We start from the raw sequence: 13,948 nt of genomic DNA, 5'->3' as shown, positions 1-13,948 counted from the left end.
AGAGAGAGAGAGAGAGAGAGAGAGAGAGAGAGAGAGAGAGAGAGAGACAGAGAGAGAGAGAGACAGAGACAGAGACAGAGACAGAGACAGAGACAGACAGAGAGGCTCATAGCCTTCTGGGTCTCCCTGCTTTGATGATCTACAGCCCCTTGCTTTGATACCAAGAACTGACAATTTGGAAATCTTAAATGACAAGAGAAAACTCTCACTGGAAGCCAGAGCACAGACCCAGTGTTTTTACTGGTGGCTCCTGGAAAGTCGCCCCCTTCTCTAAGTTTTCATCTCTTCATCTGTAATGCACATTGCTTGGTTGGGTCTGTCAGACTTTAATGTTTTATTTCTCTATTATTATGGCTGTCCCATTAGATCACATATGGACAAGTGGTAAAACTGGCTAGCTGGTTAGACAGATGAGTGAATGGGTGGGAAGGAGAGGTAGCCCTCCTACACTCCTAGGAGCTCTGCAGGAGTCCTGGACGAACACTGTGGCTGTCTAGACCACCAACAGAAGCTTTTGGGTGAGGACAGTCTAGATACTTGGAGCTTTCTTCTCTTTCTTTACCTCAGCAAGCGGTTCTCTAAAGCATATTCTACAACTATCTGCCCTTGAGTTATCTTGTCAGAAATAATGCTTCCTTGGATTCAGCAAGGGCCAGCCAGTACAAACCTCAAGGTGGGCTGTTGACTGTGGTTACTTCTGCTGTGCTTGAATTTTGAAGACAACTCCACAAACTGTATTTTGTGCTTCCAGGAATGTGACAAGAGCCTTGCTCCAGCTCAACTGTCTTCTTGATTTACTCCTGTTCACTAGTGTTCTGAAGTCTTGGGAGAGTAGGGTTAACAGAACCTGATAGGCTCATTTAGCTCAGTTACTGTAATGCATAGAATCGACCAGCAGGGGTCACTGGAGGCCCATATATTTTGTACCTGCTGATTTGTCTCCCAGTCTTAAAAATCTTTATTAATTTTTCTTTTTAAAGTAGAGGGGATATCAACCTTTAACACTCGTTACCTTAGAACACTAGAAGGAAAAAATGTTTCCGGAAAAATGAAACTTCTTGTATCTTTAATAAAATCAACAAATACCTTTCCTCATCCCCAAGCCTATAGGGACTTAGGACAGAGGGACACACTTTCTAAATAAGGCAGTCACTTGTCCACGATTTCATTCCTTAGGCACTGGAAGGAGATAGCTCGCACGTTCATCTTGTTGGACAATGTAGCACCACGGGTGCCTCTGAGGGACAGCTCCATTGACCCATTTATATCCCACGATGTATCCAGCTATGGAGGACTTTGTTAAACACTCAGTTTTCGATAGATTGTTTCTACTATATGAAAATGGCTGTTTCTGGAAGAAATTATAAGATGCAGACATACAAGAGAGAAGTGATGTTGCCTCACTGACACAACTGATGTAAACGTTTGATTGCCGACATCCCCACAGCGACACACACACACACACTCACACACACACACACACAGATACAAGTAGAGGGATACATACAGACACCCTCACTCACAACCACAGACACAGCCACACAGACTCACAGACACACAGATACATACTTACAGAGGCACACAGATACATAGATATAGACACAACACAGCAGTTTGTGTCTTTCCATATTGTGAACATCCTGTGAGATACACACACACACACACACACACACACACACACACACACACACACATGCAAACACTTCACCATGTGCATCAGTATCCCTGTTCACATTGTGTACACCCTTTTCTTGTTTGTTCCTTCACAAACAAGCTGTCAACGATTTCATGGGCACGAATGGGCTTCCCACAGTTAAGATGGCAGCAGGGATTCACTCTCATGGATGACCTACTATGTTTTTAACAAAAACCCAGGGAAAACATGGGAAAAATGCATAAAAAACCTAGGGGTGTGTGGCTGTCTTGAGATGGCCATTCTCCCATGTCAACCTTCATGCGTGTCCTTAGTTACTTCAGGTCTGTTAGAGAGTTTCGGACAGTTATCTGTGATAGCACCTATGTCTGGGCAGGCCATTTATTTTTTTTAAATCTCAGTTGACTTCTTAAAAATCTTCTTTCTTTTCTTTATGTTTCTATACAGCTAGCTCCATTGACATGGCTTCCGAGTTAACAGCACATGTATCCAATAAACAGCTTTATTGCCCTGGACAAAGCCCCTTAGAATGTTCTAGTCTCCTCCAGGATTCCTGTGGATGACGGGAGAGGATGAAGGGTGTTGAGAAGATTGTATATTTGAGACCAAAGACTCTAGGACAGTTTGGAGGCATCCACCTCGGAGGACTCAGACCTGGAGGGGAACGTACCCGGGCAGACAGAGGGAAGAAGGTGAGTACTGAGTATCACCCACTGGTTAGCCTCATACTTCACTTTGGGACTGCACCTTGACTTTTGTGCTACTCTGTTGCAGCCCGTGTTGTGTGTAGGGTACATGCTGTAAGCTGCCCTGCAGGGCACCTCTCCACACCAGGTACAGAGCTCTCTAAGATCCATCCACTCCCTTGACATTTCCTCTAGACTAGTGCTCTTCTTCTCTCTTATTTTGAGCCTCACTACCAAGTTCCAGTTTTCTAGTGGACTTCTATGGGATTTCCCATTTTTCTGTTGCACGCATTTTTTTGAAGGTGGGGGGAAGAGAAACCTGTAATAGAGAGTTTAGTTGAAACTAATGCTAGTGAATAGCTCAGATCTGCACCTATTTCACAGAGGAAGGAACTTGGGCTCAGAAAGCAGTCCTCTGCCCACGGCTGCACAACTATTGAGTAAGCATGGGGATCCCCACACATCTGCAGATCTGTGGGCCTGACAGACCAACTGTGCTCTGGGGCAGCTGGAGGGAAAGGCTGCAAGAAGCTAACGCATGTTACCGGGTGGCATTCTTATCAGTGGGAACATAGCCATCTGAGATAAGTGCATTTTCTGAAAGCTAGGCTAATGTGTTTACCTTGACTGTAGCCCAGAACTACATTGGAGAGATGCTCCAGATGTCTGAGGCTAGACTGCAGGAAGCCTGTAACTTCTATCCTGGCCCCTTGAGTTGCTGTTCTTTGGGCTTTCCCTCTTGGGAGGAACTCTATCAAAACCCTACCACCAGTGTGTCACCAGACTTGCCCAAGTCAAGGGCTCTAGCCTTCCAGTTGTCAATGTCCAAGTAGCAGTCACCTTAGTAAAGGACATCCCCTAGCTGATTTCTAGTCTTTTCCATAGAGGCCCAGACATCAGGGCTGTGCAGAGAGAGACAGTCACTGCTCCTCCCCGTGTACATCAAAGAAAGAAAATCACAAAAAGAATAGACTGGAAAGCCCAATGGGCTCGGCTGTCATCTCATCACTTAAAGGGCACAGAACCCATGACTCACCTTTGGTACTGCTGAGGCGTGGCCATGACCTAGGGCAGGAAAGAGAACAAACATGAGTGTTGGCTCCTGAATTCATCACAGGCTCCTAAAGAATGTGCGCTGGCGAGAAGCATGTCAGGGTTAATTCTGTGAAAATTGGGCACATATGTTCATATCTGTGTAGGTGAATAGGCATGAGTGTCCATGCATATATAGCTATACTTGTGTGTGGATGTGTACACATGTGTGAGCATGTATGTGGAGGTCAAAGGACAGCTCAGCTTGTTCCTTGGTCCACCTTGACATTTGGAGATAGGATCTGCCATTGGGCTGGAGCTCACCAAGTAGGCTGGGCTGTGGCCAGTAAGCCCCAGGGATCATCCTCTTCCTATCTCCCCAGTGCCAGAGTATCGTCATGTTACTACTGCTTCCTGTTCATTAAAAACACTGTATTTATTTATTTATTTATTTATTTATTTACTTTTGTGGGAGGGAACTCAGGTCCATACCCTTGCAAGTTAAGTACTTTACCATTCTGAGCAATCACCCACCCATCTGAGGTGTGTGTAATACAAACAAGGAGCAGGCCTTTCATGTGTATATTATGTAGGCTTGAGGTAATGTTTTATTAGAGGTGATATAGAAAATAGAAGACATATATGAGAAAAAAAATCAATACCATGTTCCTATGTGTATGTGTCTGTAATGAGGATACATGCACACATTTAAAATCAAAACAATGTATATGTGTATACATGAAAAATGTGTGTGCATGTGTGTGTGTGTGTATGTGTGTGTGTGGTTGCTCCTGTGCCATGGCAAAAATGTAGGAATCAGAGGACAACTCTTGGACTTGGTTCTCTACTTCTACCCTCCTGAGACAAGGTACCCCATTTCTCGGCTTCATGCTCTAGGATGGCCTGACCTATGAGCTGCCAGGCAATGCCCCTGTCTCCACCTCTCACCTCACCTCAGGAGGACTGTGATTACAGCTGCCTGTCACAGCACTAGGCCTTTTGGGTGGGTTTTGGGGATGGAACTCAAGTCATCAAAATTGCATCGGTGCTGTATGCACAGATTAAGACACGTAGGTGCCTAAATGTCTTTATATGAGTGTGAAGGACTTTGTGATATTACAGTTATGTAGTATTATTGAAAAACACGTTTGTTGGCCACGTGGCCTTTTTGGAGAGGATTTAGGTTCTGGCTAATTGTGAGTATTGTAAACAAGATTGCAAAACCCTTCCATTCTTGCATTTCAGGTTCATCTCTGAATATCTCCACGGGCAGGCAGTAATCCAGTCCACAGAAAGCGCCAGAGTGTGAGCATTCTCAGTCCCTGGTTGCACATTTCTCAGATGATTTCTGGATGGTTTTGTATTGATTCATAGTAATTTATATTCTTATTCATTGAACATGAAGTGGCTACCGTGTCTCACCACCAGGATCCATGTTCCAACCCCACTCTACTTATTTGACACTTGATCCTGATCGCTCCAGTCTCATTTCTAAGCTGGCTACCAAGTTTGAATCATTGCATGCCTCTCCCCTTTGATAAGTCACTTGGGCTTATCTTTGTTCATTTTCTGATGACAAGTTCTTGGCATCGTCACAAACATCACCCTTGGACAGCGTTCCCTTGTGTGTAACTTTTCCTTAGATTTGGGTTCTGGTCTGAAAAGCCCCAGGGTCATGGAAAGCTCCAAAGGCTGCTGCTTCCGTGAGCTGACTTGTTTGCTCCTTTAATAACCCCTGGCCCTCTCCGCACACCTTTCCTCCGAGGCTTGCTAAGTGCGTCACAGCTGCAATTAATTGAGCATCGCAACACACGTTGCGTGTAAATATTTATGAGGCCTATCTTGTGGCTGGGATGTTGGGCACACAATAGTTAAGCAATGAAGCATTCGTAACCAGGAGACCAGCGCTCAGGAGTCCAGATTACTGCCTGTTCTGATACTGTCCCTTCCCTGACTTCATCTTCCAAATGACCTTGGGGAGCCCATGTCCTTCCAGACAAGAAGCAGGGCACAGGGATGCACAAATAGCCCAATCCAGGCAGTCACTGAGAGGCAAGGAAATTGCTTTAAGCTCTGCTGTTACTCCAGCCTGGCTGTCTCCCTACCCAAGCCTGTGGGATGTGCTGTGTCTCACTGGGGAGCCACCAGGCATCTGCAGCCCAGAGCCCTGTGGTTAGCAGTTGGTGCCCTTTCAAGTTCGCTGAGCTTCAGCAGAAACTAACAGTAACTTATCTAGTGAGATGCAAACTCTGTGTGTGTGGCCTGTGAACATTCTCCTGTCTTCCCTAGATACATAATCTCCCCACCCACCACCTCCTCTCCACCTCCCCCCTGCCACCGGAGATCCTGGCTTTTCATTAGGCCTCACAAGGCATCCAGATATGTTACTTATGACATAAGTAATAGAGGGCGTTTCTGTGACCATGACCAGTGACTCATTATGAGTGGAGCAAATATCCAAGAGACTGACTCCAGGCTCGGATTCCAAAGTAGGCCAGATGCAGGTATGAACTGTGCCCAAGGCAAAGTCTTCTGCGGGTCCTAGGGAGGACTCTCACTTCTGCACCCACTGCTGTCTGACTTTGGCCTCTCCCAGGATTTCAGAATGGAATGCTAGGCAGGAAAGCTGAGGCCTGAGCCAAGATGGTGTGCCTTCTCTCCCTGGACTCTGGGATGAGGCCTTTTGGCATACAAGTGGAACAAAAGATGACAAAAAACATTGAGCATCTGTCTGTTTGTCTGTGTGGACACTGAGCTGGTGCCATTCTTTTCAGCAAAGGTTAACATTCACTTTTGCTCTCATTTTTTTCCCCCACAAATGAAAGTTTTTATTTTATGATTATGATTAATTATTATCATTATTATTATTTTGGTTTTTCAAAACAGGGTTTCTCTGTGTAGCCCTGGCTGTCCCGGAACTCACTCTGTAGACCAGGCTGGCCTCGAACTCAGAAATCTGCCTGCCTTTGCCTCCCAAGTGCTGGGATTAAAGGCATGTGCCACCACTGCCTGGCTTAAATGCATTTTTTTTTAAATTTTAGATTTATGGATTGATCAATTAACAGATTTTTTGTTTTTGAGACAAGCTCTCTCTATGGCCCATCTGGTCTTGCTTTGAACTCCCCACAATCCTCCTGATTCAGCCTCCCAAGTGCTGGGATTACAGATATATAACCACCCAGTCTCTACTTTTGCTTTTGACGTCTAGTAAGCCATAGGTATTACTGCCCAGGTGCCTGGAAGAGACAAGGACCATACAGCATTGTTGTTCTGATGACACAGATGGGAGCGTGGCTGCCAGGGGCGGGAGGAGGATGGAGCATTGGAGGGTACAGCGTTTTGGTTTTTATAAGAAAATAAATCTTAGGAGTGGTTCAGTGGCTGCAGCTTGCTCACAGTTAGCAGAGCTGTGTGCACAGCCTGAACATTTGAGAGCTGATCTCATGTTATGGATTTCTATGGCATACCAAGTAATAGTAATACACAGAGATGGGAGAACGCGTTTGGAGGTGGTAGATACAGGTTTCTGCCATATATTTTAGCCAATCTCTATCTTCCACTCGGCAGATGTTACTAAAACTTAACCCACCTAGAGTGGCACAGCAAACTATTGCCAGAATCAGGTTTCCACTCTGAGTTCCTTGTTATTCACAAGCCTGGAGCAGCAACACAGCTTTCGGAGGGCTGTGGATCTGGAAGCTTCCTCCCCATCGCCAAGGCTGTCTGAAAGTGGCTGATGTGCTTCACTCTGGGTGGGGCTCCACTAGATAGTTGGGTATTCATAAGTCATGTCCTCAGGGGGATTCTGCACCCTAGGGGCTCTCTGTGCGTCAATGCAAGCATGTGAATTAGCAGAGGAAGCTTTGGCAAAACAGGGAAGACGGCTGTTATTCCGGCTGAGCTAGAAAGCTGGATTGGGGGTGGGGAGGCTGGCACTGTTGCTCGAGGTGGAAGAAGGAGGCTGGGCATTGCGGGTCTGTCTGGATGGAGTGTGGACATCATCCTGACACTAGCAGCTGCCGAATTCTCTGGAAAGGCTCCCGCGTTAATGCTCTTTGCAGCCTGACAGCCCACGGTGACGAATGAAAGACGCTGCTGCTAGCTGACTTCATGGGGATTTGATATGCTCTGCCTGGGCTCCAGTGAGGGCTGCATGTTAGCAAGCTGCCCCTTGCCAGGGAATCACAAGATGTATTCTGGCTTCCTTTTGTCAACAGCATCAATAACATAGCCATGTGCAAATGGACCACAGCTGGAAAGAGCACAAGACTGGCAGCATCGTCTGCTCTCGTTCTCCGGCTACAGGCTACTCTCCGTATCTGGGCCTGAAGGATGCAGGTTTTTTCTTCCTCTGCACTTCCTGGGTGTGTGGCAGGTGTCATCACTGTGGCAGGCAACTTCACAAACTATAGTATGATCAAGATTTACCCTCCCACGTCTGTGGTTTTTCTGATCTGAAAGCTTATTACAAATCAATTTTAAATCTGGAATTATTTTTAATTTTTAATTCTTTTAAATAATTGAATGCATTTAATGAGCTTTAATTTTTAAAGAATACTAAAACAAACACTCCCCTCCCCCACCTCTCCTGCTGCCTGGCACTCTGGATGGGAGGATGCAGACAGTGTGTTCCTGTGTCCTTCCTGTCCACGGGAACACGGTGTGTTATCTGGGTCCCATAGAGATGGGACTGAGCCATGTCCCCAGGGTTGAACTTCTGGAATAGAGACTAATAACTCATTGCCCCCTGGAATTTGGCAGCAAACCCTGAGGGAAGTGATTCATGTGATCTTACGTCATCAGCCTTTTTCATCACCCAAGCTCCCGAGAGCTACTGGTTTTAAGTCTACATCTTATTTAACCGTGCTTCACAAAATTGGAAGGTTACTCCGGAATAAAATTCTGTAGCTTTTGAAAGACAGCCGATGTGGTTAGAAGTTACTAAACTCATTTTAAATATAAAGAGAAGTCAAGGAGAACACAAATTTCTGAGATCAGTCCTTTCCCCTCTAAATGTGAATGCCTGCGTTGGGAACTGAGCGTGTTGTAGAAACGAACTCACACAGACTGTCCCGAGGAGCAGTGTGTTTGCCTCCACCCTCGGACTCTTAGAGAACACTTGTGTCAAATGGTGAATTAGAGACGTTAGCAACTCCTTTCATTTTGCAGCAGATGGGTGACGATGATTAATTCCCTCAGGAGTCAAAGGTGCTATGCTCCACACCTAGACTGGTGAACCCTGTTCAGAGGAGGAAGTTCCCACTGGAGAACTATGGGCCTGAGGTTTGGACACACACAGAATACTCAGAGGGTGGAAAACCTGGGGGGCTCAGTTAGCAGGCTGATGTGACTGGAGGTAGTGCAGAGAGTTTGGCATGGCAAAAATGTGCAAAGCTGTGTCTCAGTAAGGTAATCCAGGAACACACAAGGTGGTTGGAAAGGGGTCAGCTGGGGTTTCCAATGATCTTAGGAGAGCGTAATGAATGAGTACAGTGGTCTTTCTTCTCTCTCAAGGGACCACAAAAATCGCCTGTATTGTCTGAATGTACACATCACACTTGTTTGAATGAATTCAATCATACAACTGGAACAGAACCCATCTTGAATTCTCAGACTAACTACAGTGGTCCCTAAAAGGAGAAGGACACCTCATATGAGGCCTGGAGCTTGGCACATAAGCTCAGCATATTGGTGAATAAGCAGGAGTGAGTAGATGGGTGAGAGAATGCGTGCCATGTGCGCATGCTCAAGGAGGCATAGGTCCGAGGCATCCCATGAGGATGTAGGCTTAGCAATGGTTTGCAGGCCATGTCCTATCACAATGAGGCCAATAGAGTATCTAAAATAGTAGTAGTCTTCTTTACACATCTATACAAATTCCCTGAGTTCCCTTGGAGTGGGGAAGGTCTACATTTTTCACAAGAGTGGAGACTGGGGAGAGAGTCTTCCATCCCATGGTACTTGGAAACTAATGAAATTTACTCAAGGTGAAATCATATCAGCTTCTTATTTGATAAGTGAACAAATGGGCCTGTTGTTTCTTAAAAACATCCCTGGGGAGTTTTCAGAATCTTCATCTTTTGGACATAACAACTGTACATATCCGTGGCTATTTTGATACACACACATATACTCTACACTATTGACATCCAGAATGCTTTTATTTGGTTAATTTCTGTGGACACTGTTTAGGGCAAATGGCTTGAGAAGTCCTCACATATGGTACCACCCATCTCTCCCAGAGCTTCCCCTTACTCCAGTAACCATCTGGACTACCCCTCTTGTGCAACTTCTTGCTCTAGTGATATATCTCAGCAAAGTTAGAAAGCTACATGTGATTCTTTACATGCTACTTATGTTGATGAACTTCTGAGGGCAGGAAGCATGTTCTTGAGAGTTACAGTACCCTTCACATTAGTAGGGAATCCTTCTGACAAAGGCTCAAAACTGAAGATGGTGCTGGTTACCTGGATGGTGCTACAGCAGGCAAGTCAGACAGCAGGGTGGCTTGTCACACCCATTTTAGCTGGGACTTCATTTCAGTGGACTGAGGAATTGGAAATCCTTTTCACCTCTCTTTGATCTTCCCTGCTTGGTCTCTGACTTCCATTCCTAACCCCCCTTTTCCTTGTCCCCAGGTTAAAGTTTTCTCTGCCATCCACTTAAGTGTATCCAATATACACTTGACACTTAAAAGGGCTCTGGGCACAGTTGATGTGTCCAATAACCTGGGTTTTTAGCACTACAATGCTATCGTGACTTGACTTTATTCTTGCATTTCCTTGGCGCCTTTCATCAGATGCTTATTCTGTCACCTACTACTAAAAGCTTGTCGTGTGGCTCAGACAAAAGGTGACAGTGGATGCTTGCATCCTCAGAGAGTGCATTGGGTCACTCGGAAGTTTACCCTATCTCCTATACAATGGAGTGGATAGTAAATGACCCTTGGGATCTCTTAGTGTTATGAAGTCCTAGAGCAGCTGTGTTTGGCAAGACAAAACCTGAGTGTGGAAGAGCAGCCAGGCAACAGTGCTAGCCAACTCCTGTTCTTACATGTTTCAAGGGCACAGCAGTGAGTGTCCTTGACTCCTAAGGGTGAGGACTGCCCTTTCAGAATGTTGAGATGTCATAGCCATCTGCCACTTGTTCCCTGGAGAACAGGTTTGGAGCAGGAAAGGAAAACTGCTCTCTGGAAAGCAAAGACAGGGATCAGAGTATTGGGTCTGCTACTTGCTGGAGTCTGGATTTGGCTAGACCATCAGTTGACCAACAGACCCTATGTCCCTGGGTCCCTACAGGGCCTGCTTCTCTTCTGCCATGTGCAGGACTTACTGCCTTACAAGAGTGATATCTTTTTGTTTTTGCATCCCCAACCCCTCCCCCCACATCCCAGCACAGATCAAGCATCTTCATGGCCAGAGCTGTGTTTTGTTCATTCCTTAAGGAAGTCCTTGTAAGGGTCAGAAATAACTGTAGTACGACAGACACTGACACCATGGTCCTTCATGACGTCCTCTTCCTTTCGTCCACTTGATGCTACTCAGCCAGAATGGAAGCACAAGGCTGAGACCAGAAGCCTCTCATCTGAGCTCTGAGGCTCGAGCTGTTAGTAGTAAAACTGAGGTTCTCAAACCTGAGTGGGTGTCTGAGCCACTGGAGGGCTGACGTAAACACAGGAGACTTGCACTTCTCTAAGGATCTCAGAGTTTGAGAAGCTGCCTGTCTGAATTCAGTACATGCTAAGATTGCTGGTGCCAGGCCCAGCCTCTAGGGACCACTGCAGGAGACATCACCCTTATCATAGATACAATGTGATAACCAGGGATTCGATGCCCATGCTCTTCTTTGATGGGGTTTATGCAACAGGAATACATTAGTGATGCTCGAGAACAGAAAACCAAGCACACTTGTCATTGGTGTCTACAGGACATTAGTTCCTCATCCTCATGGATTCCAGAATCTATGGACCTCAAATCTCTTTTTAATAAAGACTTTCATATTTGTGTCTATCTAATTGTATGTATTACTCCATCCAGACTTTAAATCTATCTAGATTACTTACAATAACTACTATGATATAGATATGTTGTAAGCATCTGATAGGCAGCAGGACTTAGGGAATAAGGAAGAAAAAACACTGCACATGCTCAGTGTAGAATGTATCCACAGATGGGGAGTCACAGGGAAGATCAGCTGTGTGTTGATCATTAGAGTCCAGTAGTGATAATGGCTTTGAAGGTCAATTCTGAATTCAAATCTAGCTATCCCGACTTACTATTTCTGTGATGATGACCACAGCAGGCCACGTCTTTAGGGTAATTTCTATACTTATGAATAGGAGTACAGATATCTGATTCAGATCAAACTTGTGAATGTTGAATTTAAGCACTCCTTTTATGGTTTCTGGTGCATGCCAGTGCCAGATTCTGATGGAGTGTGGTCTCAGTTAGAAAGCATTCACCATTGTGTTTCAGCCTCTATGTTCATGGGAAATTATACAAGAGAAATGGTTGTTGTCAATGCATCCAAGCAAATACCATAGAGGGCTGCAAGACTTTCTTAGTGTTGTATGTAGATTATGGATGTGGGAACGGTCTGCACAGTCTGGGCCATATGGTCCATGTGTGCCCCAGCACTATGCTTAGCAACGCACCTCACCAAGAACTCAGTGGACATTTGAATTTGGAGGAGAATGGAGACTTAATACCCATGCTTAACGATATGAAGGCAGCAAGAGGTGAACACAGGGCTGTTTTCTATCTTAGTGATAACAATGGCTCTGCGATTTATCACCATCATGGCACAACTAGCTGGGCAGCCTCAAAGAGAATTTTAATCTTTTTGCCTTTAAATGGGAGACTGACAGTATGATTGGCAGGGTTCAGAGCTATTTAACAAGTTCTTAAGTCGAAACTTAGCACATATGGTGTATGCACAGACTATTGTTTATTGAGAATCTACTATTGTCCAGGCACAACAGAGACCATTGATTCACCCTCCAAATATCACACTGTCTGGAGTGCAGGTGAATTCGGCTATAGAGAAAAATCAACCTTTCCCAAATAACATTACTGAAGCGCACGGCTGGAGATAGCTCCTGGAAGCCACACCATCGGTTAGGAGGTTGGCTGAAATTTTGGCTTAGACCCAGGGGATGCAGTGTGCACGATCACGCTGCCCATCATCAGCATCCTCCCTCCTCTGTTGCTCGACGCCGATGATTGTCATTTTATATGGGAAATGAACACGTTGGTTTAACAGATACTAAAGTAAGAGAGTGGACCGAAATATGTCATTTTTCAGACATTTTAATTTGATTTATATATCTCAAAAACTAATTTATATTCATATAATGCTTTCATTATAAAATATGCAGTGGTAGAGAGATTTGTGTGAATATGGGAATTTTTTAAAAAATTGGTTTATAAATGGCCTGGAACAGGTTGCAGAAGCACAATCAGTTGCTCTTTTTAATATATCTTGAGCATGCTATGACACATCCTGAAATAATTTGCTTCTGGGAAAAAAATCCACTACTCTCCTCTCTGTCTTTTCCCCCTAAAATGTAACTGTAAATATTACTTTGATGTATGTAATTGCTTCAACCCTCTCTCTTGGAAGGAAGGCTTCTAACCCTTCCATTTCCCATCTCTTGCTTTTGTCAAGAAATAAGAAAAACAGACTTAAAATGCATTATTCAAATGTGTGTAATGTAAACATTAAAGAAGTCTGAGCGCAGCTACAAATTTCCCTTTTCTTAAAATGTTTGTGAAAAATAACTTGTCTGTTCTGTCTTGAGGGCATTCATCCACTCTGAAGAGGGAGTTGACTTACCCCAGTGTACCCTTAGGTTGGCAGAGCTAAGACAGAGCGTCACATAGTAGGAACTAGAGAGTGCAGGAATTGACTTGAACTTGACGAGGGATGCCAGCATACAGAGACCTTTGGGTACTTCTGAGAAGAGAGGCTATCCCTGGAGGACTCGGATGAATGACATGTTCCAAGCACCTTGTTAACATCCACAACCCATTATCCCAGTCATTCAGGGGCTGAGCGACACACCGTGGTTCCAGATACTCAAAGGGAGAGGGATAGATGATCCCTAACGTGTCTCTCTTGGGCTGTCTAGAGACTTGGGTGGACTGTGGAAAAAGCCCCTGACAGCAAAGCTGGGGAGTCTATGGTCCCTCAGACAAGGCATATATCTACACACTAGCTGGTTAGCCAGCCTCTCAAGTCCCTTCTTTAACTTTGTGAAGTAATCCAATGAGGATAACATTGTTTTTGTGTATATGAGTCTATGTGTATGTGTATGTTAGTCTCTATGTGTCTGTGTGTATGAATCTGTGTGTGAGTCTGTGTGTATGTGTATGTGAGTCTCCGTGTATCTCTCTGTGTGTATGTGTATGTGAGTCTCTGTGTATCTGAAATCTGTGTGTATGTATATGTGTATGTGAGCTCTGTGTGTCTGTGTGTATGAATCTGTGTGTGTAAGAGTCTGTGAGTCTCTGTGTCTGAATCTGTGTGTGAGTCTCTCTGTGTGTATGAGTCTGTGTGTATGTGAGTCTCTGTGTGT

At 44.9% G+C, this 13,948-nt stretch overlaps 1 protein-coding gene across 7 annotated transcripts in view; it reads right to left on the bottom strand.

Annotated features, from left to right (window-relative positions):
• Positions 1–13,948, bottom strand: part of Clnk (cytokine dependent hematopoietic cell linker) — a 178,126-nt gene that overhangs the window by 86,097 nt on the left and 78,081 nt on the right. For all 7 annotated transcript variants that reach the window (XM_028758263.1, XM_028758264.1, XM_028758265.1 and 4 more), the window contains one exon: positions 3,377–3,405. In XM_028758263.1, the coding sequence (XP_028614096.1) occupies positions 3,377–3,405 (29 nt within the window). The remainder of the gene's footprint in view (positions 1–3,376; positions 3,406–13,948) is intronic.

This window comes from Grammomys surdaster, unplaced genomic scaffold (assembly GCF_004785775.1).
Source record: "Grammomys surdaster isolate TR1022 unplaced genomic scaffold, NIH_TR_1.0 126187, whole genome shotgun sequence".
Taxonomy (NCBI): Eukaryota; Metazoa; Chordata; class Mammalia; order Rodentia; family Muridae; genus Grammomys; species Grammomys surdaster.
This window is presented reverse-complemented; position numbering and strand designations above follow the sequence as displayed.